The sequence below is a fragment of the Solanum verrucosum genome, unplaced genomic scaffold (genome assembly GCF_900185275.1).
Source record: "Solanum verrucosum unplaced genomic scaffold, falcon-dt-bn FXZP01000147.1, whole genome shotgun sequence".
Classification (NCBI taxonomy): Eukaryota; Viridiplantae; Streptophyta; class Magnoliopsida; order Solanales; family Solanaceae; genus Solanum; species Solanum verrucosum.
The window spans coordinates 1791370-1807628 of NW_026020343.1; the positions used below are offsets into that span (position 1 = coordinate 1791370).

A 16259-nucleotide genomic window follows, 5' to 3' on the forward strand; every position below is an offset into this window, starting at 1 on the left:
GGGGCGGTGGAGTCTATTTTGGGAAGGCTGAAAACTCCTGGTTATTTTGGGCCGTCTAATCGTTTGATCGGATGGTCAAAATTAATCAAGAGTTAAATAAATAAATATATATATATATATATATATATATATATATATATATATATATATATATATGCTGAATTAAATTGGGCCCTTTGATTAAATCGGACTGTTGGGATCGAATCTAAAGAAGCACAATCCATGTGCTTCTTATGTGGCACGCGCGGATTGACCGAGTTAAAATAAATTGGATTGCCAAATTTTGCTCAAATTAAGTCCATTTAAATTATAGCCCTTTGTTTATTAAATAACCATAATTTATTAAATTAAAAATAATTATTTTACAAAACTAGCTTATTTGATAAAATTAGTCATTTGAAAAATAAAATTAATATAAACTAGTAACTCAATAATTAATTAAGCCTTCCTAATTTGAAAAATGTCAAAAAAAAAAAAAAAATTCATCGCAATAATAGAAATTATATTTAATTGAAAAAATCGAGCGAACCCTTAAGAAAAATATTCATTTGACGTGAAATCTAAAAATGAGAAAGTAGTAATATATATATATAATATATTTATTTTTTATAAAAAATAGTATTTATGAAATAAATTTATCAAATAAAATAAATAATAATTAAAAATCTTTTCGTATTCCTACAATTTCGAAACATATATATATTTTATTATTTTTATTTTTATTATTATTATTATTATTAAAACTTTAGTTAAACAAATGTGGAGAGCCAAAATTGGGTGTCAACAGATATATCCATATCTCCCCGACAAACATATTCGGCGAAAGAACTTCTAGCAATTTTTATTTGCCCTTCGATTTTGTATCAACCCCATAATCATCTTTTTTTTTAACTTTGTAGGATGATGAAGAATTGATTTAACAATACACTCATTAGATCTACCAGATAATTTGTTTTCATCTCTAGTACCAACTTTGACAGGTGATGCGTAAATGTATTCAACTCATAAGATGGTCTTGAACAATTGATCGGTGGGCTATCAACGATTACCACGAATTTGTTAAGTCTAGGATTTTTACACAGAGTCTTTTCCATTATCGAACAATGGTAAAAAAATTTGGTTAGTTGGATTGTGAATCGTTTCTGTGAAGAAGATTAAATGTTTAAGAAAAATGGAAGAAGAATATGGAAGAGTTAACCCTTTTGACTGCTGGAAAAAATATTTTCAAGATTTCTTGGAACTATAACTCCACATTGATAAGTACACTGCCTTTCTTGGTAAAAAAAAAAAGCTTTATCAAAAAAGGAATAAATTAATTATGATCCCAAAAAGGTCCACTAAGCGTAAAAAGGGAAAAAACCAAAATTAATGAAACGCGTGTTTTGAAATCTGTATTAGGAGAGATAATAATTGATAAACTTTAAGTACCTAATTATACTCCACATAAAAGGCACGTAATACTAATAGTATGAGAGAGAAAAATATGTAAAAACAAAATTAAATTAAATACAAAAATTAAATGTTTTGTTATGTATGTAATTTAAAATTTTAGTTTGTAATTAAATATAAGTATATTGATATTTTGTTAATAAAAGTCTTAAGTAGAATACTTTTGTAATTTTCACAACTTAAAAGTGTTATGCTATTAATCGGAGTTGTCGTGAGTTAATATCGCAGATGGTCACTCAAATATGCACTATTTTCTCAGAAAGCCACTCAACTTTCAATTTTAACTCAAAAGTCACTCAACTATGCACTTTTCTCTCAGAAAGCCACTCAACTTTGAATTTTAACTCAAAAGTCACTCAACTATCCACTCTTCTCTCAGAAAGTCACTCAATCTATTTAATTGTTTTTTTAATTAAAATTTGCTGATATTAATTGTTTGTATAACAAACCAAAAAAAAAAAAAAATTTAAAAAAAACCATTTAATGATCCGCTCCACTTGACCCGACCCACTAAAATATAATATTGACCTATTTTATGACTCTTTCTCCTTCTCCTGTGTGTTTTTTTTTTCTGGTTCTCCATAATGTTTCTTCTTCCTCTTGTAGTTTGCTCTTTTAGTTAGGTTTTAATTTAGGCATCTCAAATTCAAGCTCTATATTAGGTAGGAAATTAAAGGAATTTGATGCATGGTTTTTTTTTTCATATTATATCTCAATTTTAATTTGATTTTGAAACTCTATTGGTAACACTCTTAGTAATCCTGAATTTGACTCAATGACAGCTAACCTGAGTAAAAGTGGAAGAGATGACAACAAGGAAAGTTGCAGCAGACCATAGAAGAGATGGCAACAAGGAAACTTAGTAAATTCATTAACTTGCTTCATAAAGGAAAAAGTGCATACATATCTCAGTACATTACCACCCTGAACTTCTTCAGCCAACACTACGCTCAAAAAATGTTCACATTGTGATGATATTTCCTAAAAACACAAATTAAACACAATGTAGATAAAAAACAGATAAAATTCTAAGGTTCTAAAAATAATAAATCCTAACCTTATCTATGGAGAAAAATCTAATACCCACATGGATAAAGAACCCTAACCTCACTTGTCTTTCTTCGATTCAACAACAAATAACTAAAAGAAAAAAATAAACCCTAGACCTTGAAGTCGAGATGCTCAAATTAAAACCTAGCTAAAAGGGGAAGAAGAGGCACCAACAATGGAGCCATGGAGAACGAAAAAAAATGTAGAGGAGTAGAGGAGAGAGGGTGAGTAATTTAGGAGTAAGGGCAAAATAAAATGGGTCAATATTATATTTTAGCAGGTCGGGTCAAGTGGAGCGGGTCATTAAATGGTTTAAACAATAAAATAAATTGAGTGATTTTTTGAGAGAAGAGTGGATAATTGAGTGACTTTTGAGTTAAAATTCAAAGTTGAGTGACTTTTTGAGAGAAAAGTGTAGTTGAATGACTTTTTGAGAGAAAAGTGCATAGTTAAGTGACTTTCTGAGAGAAGAGTGCATAGTTGAGTAACCATATGAGATATTAACTTGAGTTGTCATTTGCATTCATCAGTGGTTCTTGAACCAACAAATACCCCAAACTCTAACAAAAAGATTAAGTCATGCTTATGGATTTTACCATCATACAAGCAGGGGATATGTGCCAAAATTAAGTGTTGAGTGTTCATTTTAAGAAATTTCAGATGGAGAGTGGATGACTATAGCCTATAGGAACGGGTTGGAATTTGGAAATGAGCTAAATGGGTGGGTTTCTAAAAGTATTTGGATATTTAAATTTGGGGTACGTTATTTTATTCCTAAGCTAACAGGGGTACATTTAAATTGAAAATATAACAAATATATTAGAATTCCTTCCTTCCAACCTTTAATGCCAACTAAATAATATCATAACTCATCATTTTAAAAGTCTTGCATGTTTTTAACTTTTTATTTTTTAAATTGTCACTCATAAATAAGATAAGATTCTTGTGCAAAGCACGTACCGTAAATAGTGCTTTGCACAAGAATCTTACCTTCATTTCTACAAGAGACGGGATAGATTATGTCAACTTAGACAGATTAAATTATGACCATTATTTAACACTCGTGACCTGCGCCATCTCAAACATGAAACTTTTGAACAGGATTTGAGCAATTGTAACAAATCTTTAACCACCAAAGTTCAGTTAAAATGCTCCATTTGCCAGCCCTTAAATTCAAGACACATTGAGGACTCTACTGCATGAAGTAATTACCAACTCTAGAAATAAAACGGCTATTCAGACAAAAAGTGCAGAGATAGCTATCAATCACTGCCACGAAGTTTCAGAGGCTACACCGGATGGAGACTAAGCAACTATCTAATTCTGTAAGGAGATTACAAGTATTGCCACCACAAGCAAGCTCCTACAAATAAGGAATATCAGACTCAAATCACTATCTACTGACTGTTCAAAACTCAAACTTCTACTCCCGCGAATTAATTGCACGACTGCAGACAGAAAAAGCCATGTACAGAACAAAACAAACTTTCTCTGAAACTGTGACAAGAAGCTTTCCTGCTGACTTCACTTTCTACCGCTAGTTCCAATTCGTGGCTTGCCTTTAACCTCAGAATCCTGCATGACAAATACAATGTGTAAACCGTTTATAGCTGTAAACACTAATATACTTCTTTTTCGTTTGGGGATTGATGATATATATGGTTCAAACATAAAGAAACCAAGGGTACAGTTTATGGAATATACCTGTGGGAAGTGCAAGTAAATGTTTGTTTTTGCAGTTGATGGATTATGATTTTCTGCACCCTTGCTCCAATCATAACAAACCTATACACAAAATCGGATAAACAAATTGAAAACTGAAGCAAATTTGCATGCAAGACTAAGAGAAAATCAGAAACTTCAGCAACATCAAGACATCAGAAGATTCAAGAATTAGAGGGCAGAAGAGAAACAAAAAAAGGGGCATCCTGTGTTAATGCTGGCAAGAAAAAAAGCTATGGTGGACTGGGGTAAGTATCCGAGTAATGGTTTTCTAAGTGGCACAGAGAAACACTCCCACACAAGAGTATGAGTGTGAACTACAAAAGTTATTCATAGTGAAGGTTCTACTGAACAAAAGTAACCAAAAACATACTGCATATGCGTAGATTGAGCCATCATTGTTGAACGCGCTGCAAGGTATGGGCTGGCTGCATCTTGACATTGCCTAAAGAAAACACACACAAAAAAATCTTAATGGAAGATGCCAAAAGCGGCAACAGATGTTAAATATTAAAATATTTTTGTTTTCTTGCACTATTAAAGAATTAAAACATACTATAAAGAATGAACCAGTGTCAAAACAGTAGTAGCATTATTGAAAAGCAAGCCAGCATTCCACATTTCATTTCACTATTTGAATGACACAGATTTAAGCTGTCAAATTTGGAAATGACAAGTATGTACAGTAATGATCAAAAGCTGTTTGATAGAGAAAATATACATCCAAGGTTAAAAATGTTACTCCATACATCACCAATTTGGAGAAAGCCATAAAAGTTTCTTCAAGAGGAAGACAATTTGTATCTTAAGCAATAAAAATTAAAAGGTACCAGAGGACATCACATAATGGTTTTCTCATAAATGAAAAACCCACAAGTACTATCTGCTAAAATTTACTGGTCACCTGATGCAAACTAGAAAGTTTTAAATTTTCTATAAAGCTGATGTGTACCGAATAACACAGAGGAAGATTCAAGAAATCCTTGAAATTCCTAGATTAGAAAACCTAATATTCAGAAAGGTCTATGTCAACCAAGTAAGGTCTTATAGAGCAATCCTCTTTTGCAACATGACAGTTTTTATTTTGTCATAATCAAATGAATGAATAAACAACAAATGAAAAGAGATATTTGGCTTTTAATGTCCAGAAACTAGGGATGTTCTAAACAAAGAAAGATGCTTTATCGATTTCATGCATTTAAATGTATGCCAATTCCATTCATAAAGAACACATGCTAGAAATCATAAAAAATAAAGAAAATGACTGAACTTCATAGAAATTAGCACTTTAAAAAGGATCAAGGATACCTTGAGCCTCTGTTTGCTATCTTTATCCCAAAAGTTGAAGGAACCATCAGATCCCGCGGTTGCAAATGTTCCATGTGTCTGAGTGAGGCAGATGTAACACATGACGAATGAGTTGAAGTAGAAATATTAGTAGTATTTAGCAATAGTATAAAGTCTATTTGACAATGACAACTTCCCTAAAGACCAACTTTAAGAAGCAGGTCCAGCGTTGTGTTTATCAACTTTATGTTTAGTTTGTGTATACAAGAAGCTTGCTATATATTTTCAGGTCTCTTGATCTTACATTTAGCAGTTCACCTACTCCACCTAAACTAAGAATACCAGTCCAAAGGTAAGGACAACTAAAATGGTACACAATCATAAAGCTTCTAGATTTTAATTACCTAAGACCAGAAATGTGCATGCATCATATATAGGTTCTTCTAACAATAACTTGCTAAAAATTGTCCACACAGCAATTGACTGGCAGTTTCTCTTTGTCAACACTATATCCACCAGACATTAAAAAAAGGATATGAGAGACAGCTACACATCCTCTACCTCCCAAAAGATGCAACATTAGAAGACAGTAAACTTTATAGAGAACAAGGCGGGAAGAATGCAATGAATAAAAATATAAAAAGAGAAAAAGATCTTACAGGGTGGAAGTTCAGAGAGTTGACTGAGTAAATTTCGTTGCCCTCCCTGTGGCATTTGAATGTGAAGTTTTTACTTTGTTGAGAATCCTCAAGATGATGAACACCAACCCGTCCTTCAATAGAGCCAACCTAAATAGAGGATGTAAAATATTATAATGATACATGTCTCAAATGAGTCTAGAACCTAGATGCATCTGATGTAATGTATTCACAATATCAGGAATTATTTACAGACCACAATCCACATGTAAGAATGAAAATAAGCTATTACCATAGGGAAACCATTCATGAATGCCTTGGCCAGCAAAATCCAAACACACCATAGAACTCCCTTTCAGAAAATAACTAAAATAGATTCAGTAGAAGTGTCTTTTCTTAAGGAGGAAGACTCAGTAAAAGTGTCTTTCTTGGATCAGCCTGTAACATTCATTACTTTTTCCTTTCTTGGACCTTGTTACGAAAGATCCAAAATGCTTTACAAACAAACCATCTACAAGTGTTCAGCTCACTGTTGATAGAAAGCTTCCTTGGTTGCTCCTCTCAAGGCTGCTAAATAATTCAAGAAAGTCCAATCATTTCCTCCGTCACCCTCTCCCCCCAAACCAAACAGAAAAGGTGAAACGGGAAAAAGAAAATTTATTAGAGAGAGGTCAAAGGAGTTTGAAGAGCTGGGACTGTCTCATAAGATAGCTAGCTATTTAAAGAAAGAAGGCCCATGTATGGATGAAGTGCTTGGGCAGATAAAGAAGATATTGTGAGCATCACAAACAGAGAGACTTTGCGATATCAGCTTGCATCTCCCAATTTAGGAGAGAACCAACTAAGTGATTTACCTCCTTCTTCAGGCAGCACAAGTGGTCTAAAACTTTGAGGAACAGTCTGAATTCGTTGATTCGAGTATGTTACCAATTCTCCAAATACCACATAATTCTCGTGTAACAGGAAGTTTCTTATGCAAACCAACTCCAGTCTCCAGTGGAAGAAATTATGCAAGAGCACTGTCACCATAAGCATGGAGAACTTGCCAAAACAAAGGTAATAACACTCTTTTAGGCTCTCTGTATCTGTTCATCTTTAGTTTGATATAAGAAGGAATTTGTATCGGCTCAAAATATTAAGCTCTGAGATCATTCTACTAATCTCACTCCCTGTATGGGACTCTAGCATTTGTATAAGGTGGGCAAAAAATAAGACTGAGCAATTTAATATAGCATACACAAGAAGGTATTCGATCATAAAATAGCTACTCACCAAGAAACCTTGTTGATCAGGGAAGGCAGCTAAACACCGAGTTTGATACTTTAAGGGTGAGACAATTCTCTTGAATTCAGTCTGTAACAATTTGAAAGAAATACAAGTTTTTAGCAATTTGAAGGAAATGCTAGCAATATTAATACTTGAATATCCAACAACAACAAAAATTTTGTGAGTATAAACTTGGCTTTACAAGGGTGTGTTTGGTAGGAAGAAAATGTTTTCCTAGAAAATATTTTCTTGGAAAACAGGTGGGTTTCTTACTCATTTTCTAGTGTTTTGTAAGTAAACAAAAAACATTTATCCCAAGAGCATTTATATATAATCTAGCAAACCACTGTGAGGGTTAGGTAGGGATTTTTTTTTGGGGGGGAGGGGGGGAGCCAGTGCACTTGGAATGTCACTTATGGAACTTGTTTTCCAAAACATTTTGGCCAACCAAATATGAGAAAATTCCTCCATATCAAACACAACCTCTTTCTAAAAACTAATGAGAAAATTATCCTTAAGTTTCCTCGATCTTTCCTTTTTTTTTAAAAAAATAGTGAGTAGTAAGAGTAAAAAGAGAAACATGGACCAAAATCTATGAAATCGATGTTGTTAACATTCTAAATGTTTATTTTGGTTAAATTGCAAGCCTTCAACATCAATTTTCTGAACTGAAAATGCTCCCTCAAAAGGTTTTACTAATATGACAATATTTCATCAAATTTAGAAGGTCTGGATATATTAACATATTATTTTAAATATTATACCACACATTACTAGTTTTATCACTCTATCCATAGAGTGACCTGGCCCCTTCTACTACTTTAGGCCCACGAAAAATAGAAAATAGTTGGCTGCCAAAATTGTAGAAAAACCAAGAGTTGACAAACTAGTCTCTCCAGTAAAATCATAAAGAACAGACGGAATAACTGTAGCAATAAACTACAACTGCTGGAAGGTACTTTTAGTGCAATTAATATCTTCGGATATAGGGCAGACTCCACTAAAAATGAATTCCCCGACATTTCCAGTTTATCTCTTGTCCTGATTCTACAATTTGCAGGTTGTAGTAGTGGAAACTGGAAGATTTGTGGAGGAATTGCCAAGATTGGGAGGTGGAAAGATTAATGGCATTGTCAAGCAGTTTGCAGGAGGTAAAACAATGCACACTGACTGACTGACATATGATAAAATGAGATGGATTGGTGGAAAAAGATATCTTTTCACTGCTCAGGCTTGCCAACAAAACTTGAATAATTCTAGGCACTTGATTAAGAATTCGCAAAGGAACAAAAGCCCTGACAAAGTAGCTTGCTTCCGTAGGACAGCTTTACCTGGCTTTCTTTACTCAAAAGAGAACCTAAAAAGAAGAAGGGTTTTCCTGTTGAATAGGTGTTACACATGTAAAGTAGAGATGAGACTCCAAGAATTTACTTCCTCTGTTTCTTGTTGCAAAGAATGTCTTGGATATCTTGTCTGGGATATCTTCTCGAGTCTACATGCCTAGAGTGGATTATGCCTTACACTCATAGAGATGCACGTAAGTTGGTGTGGTTGGAAGGTGAGCAAATCGACTAGAAGAATATGTATCATACTATTCCAGGCAGCATTCTATGGACCTCCCGGAAGGATAATCAGAGATTTTAAAATGGAGTAATTTAGACCCCCACTCCCTCTTTGAACACCAAATTTTAATGGATGTATTTCTGGTGTAAATTCACATATGTAAATGGTATAGATGATCTTTAAGATTTGATGCTCTTTAAGCTTTGCATAGGGGCTTCAGTTTGGTTTTTTAACCACTGCATCTTTAGGATGCATTGTTTTTTTTTATTGATTTCTATTTTTTTTTAAACATGATGCACAAAAATGGTTGCATGAAAGCATTTAATCTCTCTAATAAAGGAAACAAACAACAAATTGCTTATTTAGGAGTTGCGGACAAAATAAAAAGGTACCATCAGAATAAAATATCCACTACACTATAAAATAAATTTACATTGAAGGCATCAGTTAATAGTACAGTATGGGGTCGTTTGGTACAAAGATGCATAATCCAGGGATTAGTTACGCATGGGTTGGTAATGAAGAGATTAGTGATGCAGAGATTTAGTAATACATAGATTAGTTTTTATCAAGTGTTTGGTTCATTGCTTCCCACCTAATCTTGTGTTTGGTTTAAAACTCTACAAAAAATTTCTTTCCTATTATACCCTTAAGTTATTATGGAAATTTCTATTTCATTTAACTAGTCAAGTTAAATACTAAAATATGCCACTACTTTAATTTTTTGTTGGTCAAATATACCTTAAACTTAACCTAACATAGATTTAAGGCTACTTAAATTGTTCAAATACACGAAGCTTATTAAAAAAAAGAAAACAAATAGTTCAAGTGGTCAATCGACGAACTACATTTTTTTAAAAAAAACTAGAAAAAAAAATCAACCCAATATAGCAAATCAAACATAGAGAAAAAAAATATTAGTTTGTGAAAACATCAAATTACATTGAACGGATTTGGAGAATTAAAAAGAAAATTTATAACTATTTTAATATGAATAAAAAAGGAAATTAAATTACAAAAGAACTTTAGGAAAAAAGATTGGGGGATAGTTTAGACATTTAAGGGTCTTATCCAAGGATTGTTAGACAATAGATTAGTTATCCCTCCCAATTCTAGGGATAAAATAAAACCTTGAGGGGTTGTTTGGTACAAAGCTCAATAATGCAGGGATTAGTAATGCAGGGATTAGTAATGCAGGGATTGGTAATGCATGGATTAGTAATGCAGGGATTATTTTTATCAAGTGTTTGGTTCATTGCTTCTTACCTAGTTTTGTGTGTGGTTTAAAACTCTACAAAAAAAATTCTTTCCAATTATACCCTTGAGTTATTATGGGATTTTCTATTTCATGTAATTGGGTCAAGATAGATAATTGACGGGCAATATTATTTTTTTATAGCATTTTAACTAGCTAGGAGAATAAAAAATTTATTGCCATGTTCACTATTTTCTCACTTAAATTATTTGAGGGTAAATAATTGTCATCTTAATAAATTGGAGTTAATATCTCAAAAGGTCACACAACTATAACAATTTATAGAGAAAATTTATTGAACTTTGTTTTGTATCAATAAATTTAAAAAAACACTCTTTATCATAAAATAAAAACTTAATATAGCAAAATAAATTAAACTATTTTTATACTCGAGATATTTTATATATATATATATATACGCGCTCTTGTTTTAGACTACTTGTGTAATGTTTAATGGAGTTCCGTTAAGAGGCAATATTTGACTTATGAATTGTTCTTAAATTCATACATCAACATTAGCATATTAGTCGGATTATAGTATTTTATATTAATAATAAATAGATTAAATAACTCATATTTTAGAAACAAAAAATTCTATCTAAATAATAAAATTTGTAAGCTAATTTATTTAACTAAATTTCTTAGTATAAATATAAAACATAAAATCAAGAAAATAAACAAAATGATTAAAAGGATTTGAGGGGGTATTTTTGTCTTTACCTAGATTAGTCTCATGGTATTAGATCTCATGTATTACTAATACCACCAAATGGAAGGTATTAGTTATACATCCTATAATACCATGTAGGGTGTATAACTAATCCATGGATTGATTATACATAGACCCAAAATTCCTACCAAACATAGTACTAAATAATACCACACATAATACTTGGACTATTTCTCCAAATACTCCCTACCAAACGACCCATGAATGAGGTATAACTAATCCATGGATTAAGTTAAATAAAGTAACCAAATAATATTTTTGTTGGACTAAATTTTAATGACTATTTTGATTAATACCTCCTGGCTCCTACAAATGTGTCCTATTCGTCATAGTATGTATTGCCAGCCAACAATACTAATTAGCTAAGATAAAGATTAACCTAATTGCTTACAGCTAACCGCTAAAATCTTTTCTTTTTTTTTTGAAACTGGTAAAATTGTATTCTTCAGCATTAAGGGCATGCTGGCCACCACTATAATCTTTCCAATGATTTGAATAATTCCATAAAAAGTGAGGAGTAATACCTGAGGATTCTGCAAATTGAAAACTATAATATTTCTATCAGCTGTGGCAGCAACCATCAAAGGATGTTTCACTGTAAGTGCATAGCAGCGCTCAGGAAGTTGTTGGACATGTGCTGGATTTGACTGTCTCAAATCCCAGTACCTGCCAAAAAATTGTGCCCAGGATTACAAGGCTAAATACAATGCTTATTACAGCCAACCCAATCTTTTCCTCTTAAACTGATAGGAAATCAAATCCTGGCTGGGTATTCGGGATTCTCCAATATTGATTTTGTATTTTAATGGTAGTAGTTTTTTTTTTTTTTAATAACGACCCTTGGGGGGATTAATGGTAGATTTCAATTTTGAGATTAGGGTTTAACAAGACCCCTTTTGAAATATGATTTGAGAAGACCAGTGGCTAAAATAGAAGGAGAAGCCGGTAAAAATAGTGGGTTTGATCAGTTTCAAGAAAATAGTGGGTTCAGATGGGGTGGGTTAATTCAATACAAAGAAGAGAGCTAAAAAAATTTTGCTTCGAGTATTCTTTGAGATATTTCTTTCGTGGCGGCAGCAGCTAAGCAATTCTCCAATCTACTGTTGCAGAGTTGTTTAACTTTCCCTTCACCTCATATCTTGCAAGCTTTGACGATGTTGCAATTGTAATTGTGAGTATTTTGAGTTTGTTGAGAAGTCTTATGTTTCCTAGTTAGTGAGGAGTGACATATGACCAGGATAATTGGTTTAGTTGCACAAGCCTCTGCCCTTATTTCAAGTTAACAATGTAATATATGACTTTTGTTGATTGACCATGGACTGAAAAGCTTTGGTTGCCTAAATTCATCAGTTATTGATTGATTATATATAGTTGATCTTTTAAAACCAGATTTGGGTTACTGCATTTCTCAAGCAGTGAAATTCATATGTACTTGATTTTATACAGTTCATGTTTTCAAATCAAATATTAGTTACTGCATAGTATTTCATTTATATCCTCAAATATTACAATTTATCTTAAATGATAACTTATTCTTTTTTAAGTTAAAATTTTCTTTGATATTTGTAGACATAATATTTAATTACTTTTTTATTGAATTATATATTTATTATATTTAAATAGAATTGAATTTACAAACATTCAAATGCTGAAAAAACAAGTACTCTGTATCATACCGAGTCCTATCTAAAGACAACATCTGAACAATCAGATGTTTATTAAGATTCATCCCTCTTAAATTTTGATAAAACAATGGCCCCTAAGACGCATATTTTTGAGAAATGCAATAAGCAGCATATTCAACTTCAAGTTCCACTTACCTCAGAGTCTTATCCCAGTTTCCTGTGACCAAGAGACTCATCTCTGGGATCCAAGCCAATTCCTTGACAGGAGCGTCATGCATGGCTACTGTTACCGGTTGACTACCAGATAGTGGCCACATTTTCACTTGCTTGTCACAACCTCCAGAGAAGACAGTTGTCCCATCATCCTTCCAAGTTGAGCATAAAACCTGCCAGAAATAGATTGTATATAGCTAATAAATACAAGTCATAAAAAAAAAAAGAGTAAATTTACCAGCAAAATGCCCATATATTACCGGCTGTTCATGTGATATAGAGGCCTTGGGTACAACTCCAACATTGGTTCCACTTCCCATCACTTCCCAACATCGCACCTAGAAAACCTCACAGAATAAGATTTATTTCCAGTTCCACCTAGCAAACAAAATCATCTAGAAATAGAAAAGAGGCAGTTGTACCTTAATATTGTTTCGCCCCGTCTTCCCAGTCCTAAAATCTTTACTTACTGGCATATGTATATTACTAATAAAACCCAATACGTAGTGTAACTACCTCGTCCATCCCTCCATATCTAGACCCATTCAACAAATAAAAAGAGAACTTCTAAAAATAAATCTCTTTGTCTCTGTACTACAACCCTACGCCTTTTAGCCCATTACCTCATATTTTGATTGAAAAATCATTTAGAATATTATTCCACCTTAAGGAGGTATTTACATATTCAATTTGCCATGATTTCCTGTCACCCTTAATTATCAAAAGTAGAGTTATCTACCCAAGTAAGAGATTTATAAACTTTTCTAATAGCATGTAAACAACCTATTTGTACAGACTACAAACAGGGATTGATGATTGGAGAGCTCGAAAGCTTATCAAACATTCCTCATGCTCAAAAAGAAATATCAATCAACTACCAGTTCAACTATAGGAATCATTTATATACTTTCCTGTCTATTACAGGCAAAATATTAGGGTTATCTAAATTTGTCCCTACTCAAACAAAAAGTAAAAAGGACCCATGAAGATGGGGTAAATATCAACAGAAAGCAAACTAACCTGGTTATCCCATGAACTAGCAACCAGAAGATTAGCCTTGGGACTGAAGCAGAGACTTGACACAGAATCAGAAGGAGGTTGTTGAACCTTACAAATACATCACCCAAAATGTTATATAAAAATTGCAAAAACAACACCCAAAACAAAACTGATTTTCAGTATTGATTCGAATATACATAACTTAATTCAAACAAAAACTTGCAATAGCCATGGATGAAACTTGGAAAAGCAGGTAAAACCTTGAAATAAATCTACGAAAGAATACCTCGACAGATTTATTGGGATTTGTGTTTACAGCAGCAGTGGCACCGGTACCGAATAGCGACATTGAAGCTGTTTATGCTCAAGCTACTACAACCAACAACAATACAAACCCAAAACTGTTTAAGCTTATATATTCAGCAAATTAGCGTTTACTTTAAGCAAAACAAATGTGTTTGCCGACTCGTACAACTCCTATTTTTTTATTTTTTTTATTTTTTTTGCTACTATATAATATATGAATTTTGACATTTATAAATTTGATAAAATTACTATTTAATTATTTTTATAATATTTAAAACTAAAGAATTCTAAAATATATAATTAAAAAAAACATGCTAAAAATTAAATATTTGATAAGAGTAAAACATGTATGCTAAAAGGTAATAGAATTAATAATTAACGAGTTCTAAAATATATAGTAAAAGTAAAATATATTTAAAAATTAAACAATCCTAAAATATATAGTGAAAAATTTAAGAAATTTCTCTCATCAATATGTATGTATTTTTATTTTTTTTACATTTTTAAGTTATTTGCTTGTGGCTGTCGTGCTATTTATTTAAGTTAGAGTTCAAATACTAGATACAGGACCGTGCCCAACATATATTATTTTTTTATTTTAATTTATGTGATAAAAATATAATTTAAAGAGTCAATTAAATTTTAATATGATTTCTAAATATTTTCAGTTTTTAATTATTATGATTTGTAGTGCTTTTTATGTATTTTAAAATAATACTATCATTATTTTCTTTGCTCCATTTATGTGACACTCCTAAAATTCCGAGAGTCAACAAATTTTTTGTACGTTTTTTAAATTTTTAAGCTATTAATTATTGTGAGCTATATTAGTTTTTACATCACTTTTAAATAATATAAATTACTTTCTTTATCCTAATTAACCAAATGTTTTTAATGTCTTTTAAATATTTTAAGCTGCTAATTATTGTGTTTCACTTTTTACGTCATATTCAAATAATATATGTTACTTACTCTATTTTCTCAATTTATGTGGTACTAATGAAATTTTGAGAAACAATCGGACTCTTTATATATCTGCTAAATACTTTAAACTGTTAATTATTGTAATTTATAATACTTTTTGTGTAACAAATAATATATATCACTTTTTTTCTCAATTTATACGACACATATAGAATTTCAAGACTCAACAATTTTTGTATATATATTTTAAATTATTAATTGTTGTGATTTATAAAAAAATTTACGTCATTTTCAAACCATACAAATCTAGACATGGTAAATGAATTGCAAATACATAAGAAAAAGGAAATTGGTGTGCTAAAGTATAAAACCAACTTTAAAATCGGACCCACAAATTAAGGAAAACGAAAAAGGGTCAAAATTACCCTTAAACTATCTGAAATAGCTTAATATACCTTTAAACTATATTTCAGCTCAAAAATACCCTTTTCGTCAAACTATTGGGACACACCTACCCTTCTAGTTAACGGAAGTATCCATATGTGTTAAATGCCACATGTGCATGTCAAACAGACCCCACCTCCACATAGACGACTACAGAAAATGGTCAAATCTACCCTTAAACTATTCGAAATAGCTTAAATATACCCTTAAACTATATTTCGGCTCAAAATGCCCTTTCCGTCTAACTATTGGACCATACTTGCCCTTCTGTTTAACAAAAGCATCCATGTGTGTGCTAAAATGCCACATGGACTCCACATGTGCACGTCAAACACACCCCACCTCCACATAGACGACTTAAAGCCCTAATTTCACTATTTTCCCCTCATTTCATCTTTTCCTTATTTGGGTATACCTATATGAATATACAATATACATTGACTCAATTCAGTTCCATTTTATTCTGATACTAATATGTTGTACTTTGAAGATCACAACTTAAAAACAAAATTCAAATTAATCCTGCTATCTAATCCTTAAATCATCTATTATATTGAATGTTTCTTTAACTTTCCATAAAATCTAAAGCTTCCTTAACAATCATTTAGAGCATCTTCTGATTAGGGACCACAAAAGTTCAAAACTTGAACAAAAATAAGGTAATTGGTAAAAAAAGATTAAATTAAAAAATCTATAAAGACTTACTAGGTCTTCGTTGATGTAGTAGCAATCGAAGGTGTCATCCCAACAGTTCGTTAAGTTTTATTCATTAGCGAAATCGCCGACGT

The 16259-nt window shown here is 31.9% G+C and overlaps 1 protein-coding gene across 1 annotated transcript; it reads right to left on the bottom strand.

Annotated features, from left to right (window-relative positions):
• Positions 1-3825: 3825 nt before the first annotated feature.
• LOC125837366 (protein RAE1) lies at positions 3826-14252 on the bottom strand. The gene is made up of 11 exons (XM_049516500.1): positions 14084-14252; positions 13819-13905; positions 13059-13136; positions 12781-12971; positions 11485-11626; positions 7419-7499; positions 6168-6296; positions 5530-5607; positions 4595-4666; positions 4204-4284; positions 3826-4074 (listed from the first exon to the last, which is right to left on the bottom strand). Exons 1-11 carry the CDS (start codon positions 14144-14146, stop codon positions 4024-4026), a joined length of 1053 nt encoding a protein of 350 aa, XP_049372457.1. The 5' UTR covers positions 14147-14252; the 3' UTR covers positions 3826-4023.
• Between the last annotated feature and the right edge of the window lie 2007 nt (positions 14253-16259).

Coding starts and splice junctions, on each gene's coding strand:
- LOC125837366 (XM_049516500.1), bottom strand. CDS start 14,146: ATGTCGCTATTCGGTACCGGTGCCACTGCTGCTGTAAACACAAATCCC. Junction 5,608..6,167: donor ACTCTCTGAACTTCCACCCT/GTAAGATCTTTT, acceptor TGCCTCACTCAG/ACACATGGAACATTTGCAAC. Junction 4,285..4,594: donor GCTCAATCTACGCATATGCA/GTATGTTTTTGG, acceptor TTTTGTGTATAG/GTTTGTTATGATTGGAGCAA.